At 46.4% G+C, this 17,304-nt stretch overlaps 1 protein-coding gene across 1 annotated transcript in view; it reads left to right on the top strand.

Annotated features, from left to right (window-relative positions):
• XYLT1 (xylosyltransferase 1) overlaps positions 1-17,304 on the top strand; it is a 195,924-nt gene that overhangs the window by 175,762 nt on the left and 2,858 nt on the right. The window contains exons 9-10 of the mRNA XM_007466967.1: positions 6,088-6,283; positions 12,829-13,162. Coding sequence (XP_007467029.1) covers positions 6,088-6,283; positions 12,829-13,162 — 530 coding nt within the window. The remainder of the gene's footprint in view (positions 1-6,087; positions 6,284-12,828; positions 13,163-17,304) is intronic.

The following is a 17,304-nucleotide window of genomic DNA, read 5'->3' as shown; positions in this document are numbered from 1 at the left end:
CCTTTTACCTTCTCAGGATAGCAGATCTAACATTTACCTAATTATTTCCTTTCTGTGGACTCATTCTTTGTGCTAAATATGTGTATTTTAGAAGGAAGCTTTATGTCACCATATTAGATAGTTATGTTTGTTTTACGTGGAAAGTAATCATGAAAATACGGAACTTTTTTTTTTACTTTTTCTTATGGAAAATGTCAAATATACACCAAACAGAGAGAAAAAAGTGTAACCCCATCTCTCATCACCAGCTCTAGCAATTACCAGCTCCCGGCCAATGCGGTTTCATCTGCGCCTTCACTCACCTTCCCCTCGTCCCAGATCAGTTTGATTGAAGCAAATCCCATAAATATTTTATCTCTGAAAATAGACTCCTTTTTAAAATGTAACCATACTGTCATTGTTACACCTAAAAACATAACGAAAAGCATCACGAAAAGGCAGAATTATTATTTTAAATGTTCATGTACCCTTTAGAATCATCTCACCTACCACTAGTGGGTACCAGTTGACACTTCAGGAAAGAATGTTCTAGAATATATGAATAGAAGACGGAAGGTGGGAAAACGATTCAACATAACCCCACCTCTCCCCTGCCTTTCCCTAAGCCAACCAACCCTTCTCACTTTGTGTACCTTCTCTTCCGTTCTCTAGCAATGTACATTGCAGATATTTCCACAATGACAGCAAGGATTTGGTGTCCTGCTTCTTTCGCTCGGCATTATAATACTAGCCCGTCTTCATTTTTTTTTTGCGGTACGCGGGCCTCTCACCATCGTGGCCTCTCCCGCCGCGGAGCACAGGCTCCGGACGCACAGGCTCAGCGGCCACGGCTCACGGGCCCAGCCGCTCCGCGGCATGCGGGATCCTCCTGGACCAGGACACGAACCCGCGTCCACTGCATCGGCAGGCGGACTCTCAACCACCACGCCACCAGGGAAGCCCTAATGACCCTTTTTAATGCCACTAGTATTCCACTGAGTAGGAATTCCGGAGTTTGCTTAATTCAGCCCTTTCCTGTTGCTATTGACAGTAATGGACCATTGTACATAATGTTCTGATGAATATCTTTTTGCAGAAAGCCTCTTTTATCCCCCTTCTCTTTTCTGATTATTTCCTGAGGATGGGTTCCCAGAAGTGCCTCTAGCCACTCTCCTTCTCCTTCTTGTTCTGCCTCCCACCTTCCTCTTTAAACAACAAAGAAAAAAAATGTATTAATATCAGTCTTTCCCCACTGAGCCTTCTGTGTCCTTCCCTGCCCCGCTTTTCCCTCTTCTCAAGAACAGAAGAGAGGAAAGGAACCATTTTGTTCCCTAAAACTCTGAAAACATGGGGCCCCATGCATGCACGCCAGCTGGATTTCCACAGGGCTGCAACAGTTTTTCCCTCAGCCTTCCCTCTCCTCTCCCTGCAGGTTCTGATTTAGTTTAAAGGGAGACCAGAATGGGTTAGGAACCCAGGACCTGCCATTTGAACTCCACTCTACTTACTAGCTATTGACCTTGAACAAGTAATGAACCTCTCGGAGCCTCAGTTTTCTCATCTGTAAAATGGGAGTAAGCATACGCCTTACAGCATATGGTGTTGTGAGGTTTAAAGGGGATAATCCTCCAAAACTACCATATGAGTTATTAACAGTATTTTACATATGAAGTGCTTGGTACATGTTTATGCTGTTGTTGGTATCTTAGTTGCCAATATTCTTAAACTGCCAAAAGCAGCCAATAGGGAGCCAGCTGTGTGAGCTACATGCTCCATCACTGGTTACATGAACCGTTCATCGCTTCCTCTGCGCTGTTCTTTGCCGACCGTCCCCACTGTCCCCACTCATTCTACCTTTTCCCAGTCTTCCAGGGTCATCTCAGGTGCCACATCCTCTGTGAAACTTGCTAAGAGCTCCCCTGATAGCCCACCCCGTGCCTCTCCTGAGGCCAAAGTAGCCTCCAACACTCCCACTGCACTTAGCAGCAGTGTCTTGGATCAAGGCCGTTGGTGAATGTCTTTTCCCCCTGCTAGTCCGGGGTTAGAATCCCTGGCCGAGGAGCCACATATGTGTCCCTAGTAGATGGCACAGTGCCCGATGCTTGGGAGGCAAATGCCGTTTAAGAGTAGTTTTAATCCCAGGCTTCATAGCATTTATAAGGTAAATAATCTTACAGAAAATTTCAAAAGATTCCTCCAATTGATTTATAGTTGTTGAAATTTTCACCTGGTATTTGTTTGGGGATTAAGCAAGCCATCAAGTTGCCTCAGGCCTGGAATCCTTTGGCTTCTACCACATTTTTTATTATAATGGAACCATTGTGCCTCGCTGTGGGCAAAGCCAATATATATTTATGAATATGAGCCTGCAAATAAATCAGGACAAAGGACCCTTGTCCCAAAGGCAAAAAAGAGTAAATTTTTACCCCTGGGCTATCTGGGGAAACAGCAAGTGAAAACTTTATTTCAGGAGTCTCATTTTCTCTGGGCATTTCATGCAAATTGTGTCTTTCTAGTCTATAGTATAACTTTTCATAAAAATAATGTCTATTGATTTTTTTCTCATTAGGTAATAACATTTGTTCATTGCAGAAAATCTCAAAATGGCAGTTTAAAAGTTTTCTTCTGAGCCCCATCCAGAGATAAGGATGTCAGTATTTTATTACATGTCCTCAAATTCAAATGCCATCAGGACCAGGCAGGAAGCATGTATCCTCAGCGCAGGGTGGGCTGACCTGTAAACCAGGGACCCCCAGGGCCCTGGTGCTGAACTCCAGCATATCCTTGCCCTCCGGCACATTCCTTGTAGGAATGTACCCTTGGAGTTACCAATCACATCTCCTGAATTTTCAAGACAAATCAGAAATCCACATTTTTGTGTGAGCCTCCTAAATTTTTTAATACCCACCTCATTTAGATAAGAAGTAAAAACACCTTTGAGCCAAGTGAATGCACCTGAGGCATCCTTTAGGTTCTATTGTATTGCATCTGGCATCTTGTTACAACTCTCTTCTTAGTCTTAATTACTTAATTACCATATAGAGTCTAGAGGAGGTACCAGTGGGCTTTGTGTTCAGTCCCGGGTTACACGTTCCCTAGAGGTACCTTAGAAGCAAAAGGGTTCAAGAGGAAATCCTTCTAGAATCTTCCCTCAAACAGTAAGTATTGATTGAGCACCTACCATGTGGCAGGCTGTGTTAGGCACTGGGTGCTCAGCCATGACCCAGACAGACCAGGTCCCGAGCTTAAGGCCCTCCCATTCTAGTGTGAGAGCAGGCTGTACCCCAGCTCACAGAAACAAGAACAAAAGATCTATAGAGAATGAAGAATGACGATAAACTCAAGTAACAGCAGTGAGCTGGTGACTTAAGTTCAGTGGTCAAGGAAGGTCTCTCTGAGACGGTAACATTTAAGCAAAATAAGACAGAGACAACCATGCAACCGTAAGAGGAAAAGAGCATCTCCAGCAGAGAGAATGTCCTATGCAAAGGCCCTGAGGTGAGAATGAGCTTAGCATGTTCAAGAATCCAAAATAAGGTCCACGTGGCTAGAAGGTGGTAGGTCGGGACGGAGGGAAACAATGAGGCTAGAGAAAGAGGTAGGAGTTTTAGACCAGGTAAGGAGTCTGGGTTTTACCCAAGCATAAGCAAAACCCCTTGCAGTATTTAAGGAAGGGACGATGCATATTGCTACTATGAGAATCAGTTATAGCAGACAAAAGTAGGAGGAAGACGAGTAAGGACGCTTCTGCAAAGGTCCAGCAAGACGTGATGTTGGCTTGGACCAAGATGCTGGCGGTGCATAGGACAGTAGAGGATGGATTCAGGTGGAGAAAACGGGATTTCTTGGAAGAAGATAAGGGAAAGCGAGGAACCCAAGATTAACTCCTAGATTTCTGGGGCACTTGACCATTGCTTGTTTGCCTGACCCCTTAGCAGCGCCCCATACAACTGACCACCACCTTCTGGAAACACTTTCTTCTTTTAGCTCCCATGACAACAGTCTCTCCTGCTTTTCTTCCACCTTTACTAGTCAAACACTGACGACCTTACAGAACAAACACTGAAGCCCTGTTATTTACCTGTTGCAATAATGTCATGTAACAAGCCCCAAATCAGTGCTTTGAAACGATAAGAATTTACAGAGCCTTCAAGTTTGCAGGTGAGCTGGGCAGTTTTCCTGGGCTCAGCTGGCATCTCTCCTGCATCTGCAGCCAGCTGTAGGTCTTGGCTGGGAGTGGTTGGCGGATCTAGGATGGCTTCAGCTGGGATACCTGGGGTGGCTCGGCTCTGCTCTGAGTGTCCCATCCCTCCACAGGCTACTCTAGGCGTGTTCTCATGGTGATCACAGAAGAGCAAGAGAGAGAGTGGAAATGTGCAAGGCTACTTGGGGCCGTGGCTCAGAACTGGCATGATACATCCCCCTCTTCTGGCCAAAGCAGATTTGAGATGGGGGAAGAGACTCACCTCATCGGTGCAAGGAAACCTACAGAGTCACATGGGAAAGAGACAGGAGAGGTGACAAATTGCAGACATTAATGCAGGCAACCCCAGGACACTTTCACAATGCCATGTATGCTGTCCACAATTGTCACTAGCCACAAGGAGACATTTAAGTCTAAATTAACTAAAATTTAAAATGCAGTTCCTTGGTTACACCAGCCACATTTCAAGTGCTCAGTTGTCAGAAGTGGCTGAGGCTACTGAACTGAACTGCACAGATGAGGAACATTCCATTATGGCAGTGAGTTCTGCAGCACAGTCCAGAGGGAGGGGTTTCTGCTTCCAAAGTCCAGACCAAAGTGGACTTGCGTGGGCCGGGAATGCCCAGCAAGCAGTCCGAAGACAGTGCAGGTTTTTTTCTCAAAGCCCCGAAGGCATCTGATAACAAGGCAGTGATTTCAGGAGATGCGTAACACAGGAAGGCGGCTTCCCTAGCTCTTATAATCAGACATAAAGACTTAAACTCCAGAGCAGGACCAGAGGAAAGGAAGGCTGAGAGGGACAGTGATTTGTGGAATGCTGTCATTAAGGAACCACAAGCACCCTCTAAGTACCATGCACCTTACACACTGCAGAAGCCGACAGCTTTTCATTTCACAAGTAGGAAGGACAAAGAACTGGGCTCGTCCAGGCTCCTCCCTCCTTCTCTCTTCACTCCCCCCCTCCTCTGGGCATCTCTGCTTAGCTTCCCTGCCCCTTTCAGCCAGAAGCCTTTGTGGATCAAAGGCATGCATCTTAAAACGAGCTACCTACTTGTGTATGTATGAATTTATCTCAGTTTGGCAATAATTTTTAAGGACCATACCCAGTGCCACTGGTAAGGACAGTGAAGTGTAAATCAGTACAACCTTTCTGATAAACTTGGGCAGCAGACATCAAGAGCCCCTTGGAGATTAGAGAGGAAGAAAGATGTTCCCCAAAACATTTTTGCTCAAGGATGGTTAATGCAGCATTGTTTAGAATGGCAAAAAATGAGAAACCAGTTGAGCACCCAATGATGGGGAACTTTCTCTATAACATAATAATACCATATTTGGTATTATATTTCCATATCATGGTAGTACATACAGTGGAATAATGTATACACACACACAAAAAAAATCATGTTTTCAGAGACTATTCAAAGACATGATAATGCTCAGGAAGTGCTATGAAGGATATAGCCAGTGTGTATGTTATGGTCCCAGCTATGTAGGATTTATGTAAATATGTGTGTAGAAAATAAGGCTGAAAAGAAATATGTCGCGATGACATTGTTTGCACACCCTTGTCACTCCTCAGTACCTAGCACTGGAGGGTCAGTGAATGTCTGTGAATTGACATCATCTATGGAAAGAGGCATCAAAAGTAGTCATTTTTATTTTCTTGATTGTGCTTTCATACAGTCAGCATGTTTTACATTTATGATCAGCAAAAAAGTTATTGTTAGCAGTTATTGAGATCATAGAAACACAGGGAGCAGCTTTCAGGAATACAGTGAGCTTTGTATCAAATGGGGATTATTTTAAGGACAGGATCAGCGTGGTGGGTGGGGAACCCCTCTGTGATCCAACACACGTCCAGCCCTGACCACATGAGCTTGCATGGGCCTGTGCATGTTTTTCAGGTACTATCCAATGGGCCACCCAGCCTCTGTCCACCTCTACTTCCTTGCTGACCGTTTCCAGGGCTTTCTGATCAAGCATCATGCTACCAATCTGGCCGTGAGCAAACTCGAGACCCTGGAGACATGGGTGATGCCAAAGAAAGTCTTCAAGATCGCCAGCCCACCCAGCGACTTTGGGAGGCTTCAGTTTTCTGAGGTAAGAGGCCAGAAACTACCACGCGACACCCCCTCTGACAGTCCACTTGCTGGTTCTGTTTCTGCTCTGACACTTGTAGTTGGAGCTGGAGGAGAAGAGGACTTGAAGAGGCCCAAGGACAGGCTGGCCCTGTGCCTGGGGAAGGTTCAGCATGGTCAGTATCAGTGCACCAGCCAACCTGGAGCTTTGGTATATTTTTATAGTAGAACTTCTGTTCCTTTTCATTTTTCACCCTACCCAGTGATTCCTCCTAAACCTATGTTAGTAATAAACGAATAACAAACCAGTTTCCTAATGAAGTTGTGGCATTAGTCCCATCTTACAGATTGGAGAACTGAGGCCTATAGAGAGTCAGTGATTTTCTGGATCGTAGCTAGGAAGCAGAAGAGCTCAACATTGAATCCAGGTCTCTTAGGCCACAAATGCCATGCTTAATTGTGCTTCTGTTTCCCCAGTTCCTGACACAGGGTTTAACTCAAAGTAAGCACCAGATCAGTCATTGAATGGATGAGTGAATGGATGCGTGCATGCACAGATGGATGGACAGAGGTGTCAGTGGATGGACAGATGGTCTGATGCATGGATCCATGGAATGCAGTTCCCACCTCCCCAGGACTGCATTGGCTTTTAGTTATTTTTCTGCCTGGGGAGATGGATTCGTCTAACACCACCCTTGTAACATCAGCCCCACCTCGAGACCTGAAAGGCCCTACATGATCCGGCCTCTGTCTGCTTCTCCCGCCTCATCCAGGACCACACTTCTTCCTGCTCACTCTTCTTGCATCTTTGTCAAACGTGCCAAGTTTGTTCCTGCCTCGGGCTTGACACATGGTGATCCTCCTTCCTAGAATACTGTCCCCCAGGTTTTCACCTTTGTTGTTGTTGTTGTTCATTCTGATCTAAATCCAAATAGTGCACCTTCAGAGAAGCCTTCCGTGCCCACCCACTTATGCCACATTTCTACACCCAACACATCCCTATTCTATTTTTTTCCTTAGCATTTACCATCTCAAATGATCTTATTGATTTCTCTGATCACTTGGTGATTGTCTGCAAGAGAGCAGAGATTGCAGCACTGGCTCACTGCTGTATCCTCAGCACGTACAAGAGTACACAGCCTTCGTAGATGCTGAATAAGATTCCTGAATGAGTGAGTGTGTGTGCTTGGGTAGTGATGCTGGTGGGAAGGGGAGACATGATCAAGCTTGGTGAGTGTTGCCCACACAAAATTCCAGCAGCTGATTTCTAACTTCCCCACGTCAGCAAGAAGCTAAAGAGGTGATTTCATTCCCGGAGTTCAACATCCCCAATGCGTTTGGCTGCTGGGTTAGGGATGAAGAATCCTGTTTTAGAATATGGAGAATCTTGAGGGTCAGGAGTGGGGTGGGAGGAAGTGTCTGCGTTGCTTACATTTTCCTTGCTGGGCCTTTTCCAGTCCCTCTGGCCCCGCCTGGCCGACCTGTGCCCGACTGGATGGGCACTGAACGGGCATGGGTGGAAGTTTCTTGTTCAGCCACCATTTTCAGTTAAGGCTCCAAATGGATTGGCTGGATCCGAGCTGCCATGGGAGCCCACTCCATAAATTACTGGCGTCAGGGGGCAATTAGACGCTGTCCCAGTTGGATTCTGTGCTGGGGGCCCAAGAGGCCAATTGAAGACATTAATGTCCCATTAGGGAGATGGATGCCTGGTGGCTGGGCTCTCCCTGTTTATCAGCCTGCCAGTGGGTAACTGGGCACTTCTGGCAGTGACGGATGTTGGCCACCCCGTGGCTGGTGATTTGTGAGGGTTCCTGCTACAGTTCTGGTGCCCTTGGTGTGGGAACCACCCAGATCTCTGGCAGAGTAACAGCATGTGATGCAGGGGACCCTGAAACTTGTGTCTTGAAATTTTTCCCCTTAGTTTTAAGGCAAACAGTGTAAAATTGGACGAGAAGGGGGGAACAAACTGCAGGGCCACTTTGTGGGCTATTGAGAACCTCCGTCGGGTCAGCACTGTCCCAGGGCTTTGCATAGGGCCTGGCTCATGGCAGGCGGCCAGTGTCATTGAATAGCTCCGATTTCGCCATCCCTGGGAGTCCCATGTTAGTGGCTTAGAGGAAACATGCTCATTCCTTCAGCAGGCAGCCCCCAAGTGCCTACAATACGTGAGGTGTGGGAGGGGCAGTAGTGTACCAGACAGACCAGACCCTTGTTACTGTGGAATTGCAGTCTAGTGGGGCACTCGGCCAGTGAGTGAGCAAATAAATGAACAAAAACGCTCCAGTTAAAGGCAAGTATTATAAAGAAAATAAAACTTCATTCATGTGATTCCTGAGGACTTGAGAGGCCGGTAGGGACAGCTTTCTGTTACCAAACCAAACTTGGGTCTACTTGCCCAAGCACAGTAAAACCAATCTACTGACACCGGGTTGTGGTCAAGGAAAGCACAGTGTTTATTCTAGGGCGCCAAGCAAGGAGTCCAGGCAGCTAATGCTCAAAAGGCGCAAATTCCCTGATGGTTTTTCAGGAAAGGTTTTTAAAGACAGGATGAGGGAGGGCGGTTGTTGGGTGCATCATCAGCTCATGGACATTCTTCTGATTGGTTGGTGGTGAGGTAATCAGGAGTCAACATCATCAACCTTCTGGTTGCAACCCATCTGGGGTCTAGTGCTTGTGGGCAGCATACAGTTAACTTCTTCCACCTGGTGGGGGTTTCAGAATCTGCAAAACAGCTCAAGGATATGGCTCAGCATATCCTCTATAGCCCTTGAGGAGGAACTAAAAGGTCCTTGACTTTGTTTAATGACTGAACTATTATTATTTTGTCTCACTTGACTGTTTTCCTTTCTTTCTGAATTTTCTCACTTCTCTAATTAAATTTATTCTTTGGAACTCAAGGAAGGCCTAGGAGGCTAAAGTTTTTATTCCAGACGAGAGGCAGGTGGAGGACCTAGGAGGATCTGTCTGGAGAAGGCCCCATAGAGTCCTGCTGGATTACATTTGATGGAACGATGCATTTGGGAAGGCTTTTCTAATGAGATAACTTTAGGGTTGAAACCTGTAAGAGTCAGTGGTGGGAAGACCTAGAACATTCTTGGATCTTCCAAGAGAAGAGCATGCACAAAGGTCCTGAGGCTCCAGGAAGGAGCCTGGCATATTCAAGGAGCAGCAAGGCCAGTGTGGCCCGTGAGCAGGAGGAAGGTCTCAGGGGGGCCAGAGGACAGATCATGAGGGGTCTCCCAGGCCTTGGAAAGAAGTTTGAATTGCATTTTAGGTGCAGTGGGAAGGAAGCCTTGGTGACTTTGAAGCTGGGGGCCAGTATATTGAGCTTGGACTTCAACACGTACTTAAATTTGAGTAATTGACCACTTGGCAGTGAACGGCAGCGGACTTCCACAGTGAGGCCTGGTGAGAAGACCTTGAGGGCCACAGACGATGTGACAGCAGCCCCACCTCCCCTCATGTTTGGAGGCGGCAGCTGATTTCCTCCTCCTCTCCTAGATATAGGACAAATTCAAGTTTCCCACTGTCAGCTGCTCCACAACTCTTCCACCTGGGTTATCTTGGTTTTAGAACTCAGACTTAGGAGACCTGTTCACCCCCATTTCTCTGGGGGATCCAAAGATGATGTTCTGGACTGTCCCCCCGCTCCCCTAACGGGTCATACATCCCTTCCTTAAGTAGGACCCCAAAGTGGTTTTGTGATCATCGATCCATTTGTCCATGTGCTCGGCTCCTAATCATTCATGACACGTGTAGATAACAGATGGATTGATAGATGAGATATTGAGCACCCACTGCATGCTCAGCACTCTTTTCGGCACTAGTGATACAGTAGTGAACAAGCCAGATGTAGTCCCTGCCCTCATGCAGTTGACAATTTGTTGTTTTTTTTTATTTTATAGACGTATATTTGATTTACAGTGTTGCATTAACTTCTTTTCTACAGCAAAGTGACTCAGTTACACACACACACACACACACACACACACACACATATGTATATATTCTTCACATGACAGTTTTGAGCTATGGAGGGAGACATGTAAATTAGAAGTTGTGATACTGCGCAAAACAGATAGAAGATAGATAGATAGATAGATAGACGATAGATTATAGATAGATAGATAGATAGATGATAGATAGATGATAGATTGATAGATAGATAGGTGATAGATAGATGATACATAGATAGATGATAGATGGATAGATAGATAGATAGGTGATAGATGATAGATAGGTAGGTGATAGATGATAGATAGATTGATAGATAGATGATAGATAGATGATAGATAGATTGATAGATGATAGATAGATAGATAGATAGATAGATAGATAGATAGATTGATAGATAGATAGATAGGTAGATGATAGGTTAAAAAGCTATATGCTGGGCAGATGCTTAGACAAGCACATCAGGGGTGCCTGTAAGCAAAGAAGGCTTCCAGGTAGAGGTGACACCTGGGCTGAGAGCTAGATGAGGAACTGGCCAGGAGGAGGGCGGGGAAGGAAGGAAGACTGAGCCCGAAAGAGGGCCCGGCGTGGACAGAAGATCAGGAGAGAGAGAGCCCTTCTGGCGGAGGCACCGAGACTGTTCCAGGGTGGCCTGGAGCATGGGGGTGGAGAGGGGAGGGAGAGGGATGGAGATGAAGCTGGAGTCGGATCGTAAAGGACCAGACCTCGCAGGATAGGACAGGAGGAAAGACTGGACTCATGAACAGTGGGAAGGAGCTAGAAAGGATTGTATGGATGGAGGTCGCAGAATCAGGTTTCTCTAGAACAGTCTCTGACTTTGAGGCCTAGCTTGCATCCTGCCCACTCATTCATTTATTTCTTCAATAGACAGTGTTGTTTTCATTGCTCCTGTGTTTCAGCTGCTGTGCTAGGCCCCAGGGGTCCTCAGTAGGAGCCAGTACGTGGAGAGGGTGGCAGGGTGGCAGAACAGGCCAAGGTCTCCCAAACGGCTGCCTCTGTCCCAGCATAACTCCCTCTGCTGCCCCTTAGGACAGCTCCTCAAGGCCAGTCTTGGCTTAAAGATGGAAACCTGAGGCAGGTTGTGGGCCTGGAACGTGCACGTGTTACAGCCACCCCGGTAGGTGGTAGGCACCTGGCACATATGGTGTGGATGGATGAATGAATGAATGGCCTAGTGGGTGAGTGAGTGAGTGAATGGGAGGCAATATATACAAGAGCGAATAAGAACCCAGACTGTGGGCTCAGACTTCCTGAGTCCCCCTCACTGATCAGAGCCAGTCATCCAACTGCTCTGAACCTCACTTTCCTCGTGTGTGAACTGAGGATAATGTCAAGGGTGCCCCCTCGGTGGAGTTGGGAATGTTAGCCAAATCGATGCACCCACCCACTTAGCAGTAGGTCTGGCACACCAGAAGTTCTCAGTAAATATTAGCCGTGGAGCCCTGTGTCCCGGGTATAGTAACTTGTGGCCCGAACAACGAGAAAAGCTCATGTTTGCACTGCACATGTGAAGTCTGCTCAGGGTGTAGACGTGTTTAGCCACACCTGCACCCCAACCTGCACACACACACATCAGAGACGCTGCTCACAGAAGGACCACGGCAGCAGTGTCCTTGTAGTGTGCTCATTACCTGCTACCATGTACCCACATGCTGTGTCTTCAGAACATTATATTAAACCTCCTGGGGGAGAGAAGAGCCCCTAATTTAATCTGACTTGAAAAAGTATCAAAGCTCAGTATCAGGGATCTATGTGGTTAATTCATTTTTTGCCAAGTCATTCATGCATTCATTTGACAGGTAATTGTTGGAGCATTGATTGTGTACCAAGCACAGTGCTGGGCACCAGGAATCAGCAGGGGACCAGCCACAGGGATTTGAGCAGTGAGAGGACATTTCACAAGGTCTTTCTGGTTACTGGGTGGAGAATAAATTGCAGGCAGCAAAAGGGGAAGGATGGAAGCCAAGAGCAGATTTCTGGGGGGGTCAAAGCCATACACACCCCCCGCTGGCTGGCAGGAAGGATGGATATTGTACAACCATCTCCCACCCCTAGAGTCCAGCTCAGAATGCTTTAGGAAAGTCGAAGCTGTCTCTTCCCTGGAAAGCTATCTGAACTCCTGCAAATGATAGGCGATACTAAGGGGCCCTCATGTTTCCTAGCTTATAGTAGGGCAGCTCCAAATCCTGAGCTCCATTCTTGTTCAGAATGATTGTACTAAAAAGAGGCACATTATCTGGAAAGCCAGTGACTAAAGTGGAAATCAACTGCACCTGTTGAGTGGCAGGGTGTATGTTTCCATGGAATGGCCTGCAGGCAGGTATTCATTCATTCCATGTACACACCACACAGTAGGCACAGGAGGCCCAAAGGTTTAGTGAAATGGACCACAGGCCTCGTAATCCTTTAGACTAGGTCCAAATCCCAGGTCTTCTGCTTACTGCCTGTCCAACGTTAAGTTACTGAGCAAGTAACTTAATTGGAGCCTCAGTTTCCTCATCTGTTATATGGGTATATGAAGCCCAACAAGCAGTATCCTAGGCCTTCCTAAGAGGCCCAGTGATTTCAGAACTCGCTCTCCTGTTTCAGGTCGGCACTGACTGGGATGCCAAGGAGCGGCTCTTTCGCAACTTTGGGGGTCTCCTGGGGCCCATGGATGAGCCAGTAGGCATGCAGAAATGGGGGAAGGGCCCCAACGTGACTGTGACTGTCGTCTGGGTGGATCCCGTCAACATCATCGCAGCCACCTACGACATCCTGATTGAGTCCACTGCCGAATTCACCCACTACAAGCCCCCTTTGAACTTGCCCCTGAGGCCTGGGGTCTGGACAGTGAAAATTCTCCACCACTGGGTGCCAGTCGCAGAAACCAAATTCCTCGTCGCGCCTCTGACCTTCTCAAACAGGCAGCCCATCAAACCGGGTGAGTACTTCCAATATTTCTGTGGGGTAATATCCCATTGCCCGAGGCCTCCTGGGTCCTTCACCTGGGCGGGCGGTGTTGCTCAGACATGAGAGGCATGTGGGCCACCTTCAAGAACAGTGCTCTCTGTTCTCAGGATTTTTTCCTGCTCATTTGTCATACAGAACCTTCTAATTTTCTGCCTGTCTCTGCACACTGAGGTGATGTTATCTGTCTCTGTGTTAGACACCTATTTATTAGATGCTCTCTCACTGGACTTCTAGAAGGTCCTGATCATATTTAAGACAGGTGCGAAATAAACCCAAGCTGATATTGAGTTTCAGCAAATCTTGTTCAATGTTTTAAAAAAAATAACTAAAATAGAAATTTCTGTTCATCAAAAGCGTGATATACTAGGTGAAGAGACATATCACATACTAAAGGAAAATATCTGCACACACAAAAATGTACTCATATTTGGAATATACAAAAAGTACTCAAATTCGGAAGTCCCCTAAGTCAGAGCAAACTACAAGCTACAGGCCAAATCCAGCCCACTTCCTGTTTTTGTAAATAAAATTTTTTTGAAATGCAGTCACACTCATTTACATATTGACTGTGGTTGCTTTGGGGCCACAACGCCAGCATTGGGTAGCTGCCCACAGAGCCAAAAGTATTTGCTATCTGGCCCTTTAGAGAAAGGGCTAATCCCTGATATAAAAGAAATAAAAAAGAGAGAGCATATACACACACATATAAAAAGATGCTCAGCCTCATGAATAATGAGAGAAATGCAAATTAAAAGCAAAAAGAGATTCCACTTCACATCTGCCATGTTAGGACATGTTTGAAGATGAGACAACATCATTTGATGGTCAAGATGGAGAATAATAACTGTCCAGGTAAGTGCTAGTGACAGAGCCATGTAATAAAATGAGTTTGCATTTGCTGGTGAAGTTGAACATATACACATAACCTACCGCACAGAAATTCCACCCGAGGTAGAGGCCATAGAGACTTGTGCAGAAATACAGCAAGTTGTTCATAATAGCACCAGACCAGAACCAATCCAAATATCCGACATCCAACGGACCAACAGTGTGGTCTGTTCCGACAGTGGAGGTCTACGCAGCAGGGAACACAGTGTAGGACCCTCCATGTGCTGATCTGGTTGAGTCTCTAGAACATAATGTTAGGGTGAGGATATCAAAATTACCATGCAGGTATTTAAAGTTCCAAAACAGGCCAAGCCAACAATATAGTATTTCAGGATTCATGTATCAGTAGAAAGCTGTAAAGAAATGAAGGAAATGATTAACAGGAAATTCAGGATGGTGGTTCCCACTGGGCATGGGGTCAGGGAGAGGGGTGTCAGACTCCTAGCATGCCTGCCTTTTTCCTTTTTTTCCAAAAGGGTTTCTTTTATTTTTCTATTCCCCACCCCCCTTTCTTTTATCACAGGTAACGTCTTCCTCCCTGCTCAATCCCATCCCCAGGAGTGGCCACTGCCAACAGTTTGGTGCACAGTCCTTCCAGAGGTTTCTCAGTGCTTTTAAAGCATTGACATAAACACAAAATAAATCACAAAGACATTGTCATTTTTTTAAGAATAGAATGATACACTTTATAGTGAAACTTGCTTTTTTCACTTTCCGAGTCAATATATGTAAAGCTGCCAGCTGCCTAGTATTCCTTTGGGTTAAGGACCCACAATCTATCTGTCCCTACCCCACCCTCGCCTGGGTAGACACATAGCTTCTTTTGTTGTTGTTGTTACAGATACCACTGCAAAGAAGATTCTTGAACCTAAGATAGTATGTGCCCATGAAGATGCATCCATAACATAGATTCCTAGAAAAAGGATTTCCAGGTCTCTTGGTGTTTGGAATTGTTTGCCTCCATTTAACAGATCACAAACCCAGAAGCCAGAAACGCATTACGGCCTCTGTTGGCTAAAAAGAGCTCTGGGCTGGGTGTCATTTAGCCAGTGACACAAGGAGAGGGGGACATAGATATGGGGAGGGGCACCTGGAGTCCTAAGAAGGGACTGTTGATGTGAATTCTGTCAATTTCTGCTAAGTTTTTCTGTTAAGTTTCTGTGCTGAGCAAGCAGAAAGATGTGGACCTCATGTTTTCGGGTAATGGAAGTCTGTTTCTCCTCTCCCCCATGAAACAGGCAAAAGACAGCTCCTCCAGAACTAGCGGGGCCAGAGCCCACCCACTTAGGGTCCTCAAGTGTCCCACTGATGAGGCTCACATCCTTAGCATCTCTAAGGGTTCCCAAAGCCAGGCGTGGAGGAGGGGGATGGAAGTGGCCGTCTCCTCTTTGCTTCCCATACAGCTAATCGGACAGAAAACGAGTGACCCTGAATCCATCCCTACCTCAGTAAAATAGCCCGGGGCCATTCATGGGGTCCTGATTTTTCCCATCTTTTCTCCTGGGATTTCTGAGGACAGCGAGGCTCTCCCCACGCATGCCCAGGATGAGCCAAGGGTCATTGTACCCCACTGGGATCAGCCCCCCTGTCATCAGTAATTGTATCTGTTAATGATGTTCTGGTGACAGGGAACACGAAGGTGGGAGCAATGCAATTTGTAAAATGATTCATCAAGAGTAATTGGCTATTGATGCATCCCTGGTAATCTCAAGAAATCTGATGAGGTGGAATTGAGGGAAATTTAATTATAGAGGCGAGCATTGTGGGCTGATGCTATAATAGCATTTCCCACATTAACCTCATTTTTCACAAGGGTTTTCTGCACCAACCACAATATTTGGTTCCCAGCGTTCAGATGTTTGTTAACTCCTCTTTTCACTTTGAATGTCCTGCCTTTTCTCAGTTTGGGTGTCTCCCCAGTCCCCGGCTTCTCATCTCTGCGGTCCCTGCAGAGATGAAGGCGTTGAGAGGCTCTAGGAGGGAAGTCAGGACCTGCTCCAAAGAGAACAGGCTCTGTCCTCCTGAAAAAACAGAGGAAAAGAAAACAGGGTTTTTTTTTCCTGAAAACCCTTTGGTGGGCATCAGGGAGAGGTGGGCCAGACTCCTTAAGGAACTCGAGAAAGAGAAGCTCTGCTAAGTATAGCAAGATAGGACATGTGCTCCAGGCGTGCTTCTCAGCTTTCTCCCACCGGTTCCCCTCCAGACCAGAGTCCAGCCCCCCAGCTTCCTGGGGCATTGGGAACTGAAGGAATGACTTTCTCGTACATGCAAGTCAAAGCATATTTTTAATTCAACTAGCTTTCTCATTGCTTTTTGTTTTTTTAATAAATTTATCTTATTTATTTATTTATTTTTGGCTGCATTGGGTCTTCGTTGCTGCGCATGGGCTTTCTCTGTGTTGTGGTCGGCGGGCTTCTCACTGCGGTGGCTTCACTTGTTGCGGAGCATGGGCTCCAGGCTCGCGGGCTTCAGTAGTTGTGGCTCATGGACTCTAGAGCGCAGGCTCAGTAGTTGTGGCTCACGGGCTTTAGTTGCTCCGCGGCATGTGGGATCTTCCCGGACCAGGGCTCGAACCCGTGTGCCCTGCACTGGCAGGTGGACTCTTAACCACTGCGCCACCAGGGAAGCCCTCCCATTGCTTTTTGAAGGGCAGGTATATATACACGGTCTTTCTTCCTCACTCAGAACCACACATATTAGAAAGTAACGTGCTGATTATCCAGGCTCTCCTGGTTGTCTCCGAGGGTGACAGCCACCATCAAGCAAAGAGGAAGCATTGTCATCTGAATGCTGCATTGTCTTATAAGGAGGTTTCTTCTAATCCTAGTGATCTTGGCTATAGCAAAACCTGATTTGGTAAGACACGACCTACCAGAATCATTAGCCAGTCTTTTCAAAAAAATATATTCTTGTGTTTGTTTGGCAATGAAATAAGCCATGAGTGGGAACTTCCTCAGAAACATCTAGCTTCTTTCCTTCAGTCCAAATGTCTAGACTTTCTGCTTCCCCATCTTTAAGCCCTGGGAAACACTCACTGTCTCTCTTGTTCATACATTACTTTACAAAGCACGTGAACTTCTCCCTGAGCCTCATGCCAGCCCTGAAAGTCTAATTGCTGGAAGGGTGAGTATCCCCATTTTGCAGATGGGGAAACCAAGTCTGCAAAAGACTAGCTCCCAGATGGAAAAATAAAATAAAAAACAAAAGCATTCTTTTAGCTTCCTG

Source organism: Lipotes vexillifer, unplaced genomic scaffold, assembly GCF_000442215.2.
Source record: "Lipotes vexillifer unplaced genomic scaffold, Lipotes_vexillifer_v1.1 scaffold232, whole genome shotgun sequence".
Taxonomy (NCBI): Eukaryota; Metazoa; Chordata; class Mammalia; order Artiodactyla; family Lipotidae; genus Lipotes; species Lipotes vexillifer.
The sequence above is the reverse complement of the archived record's forward strand: the minus strand, read 5'-3'. Positions and strand labels throughout refer to the sequence as shown.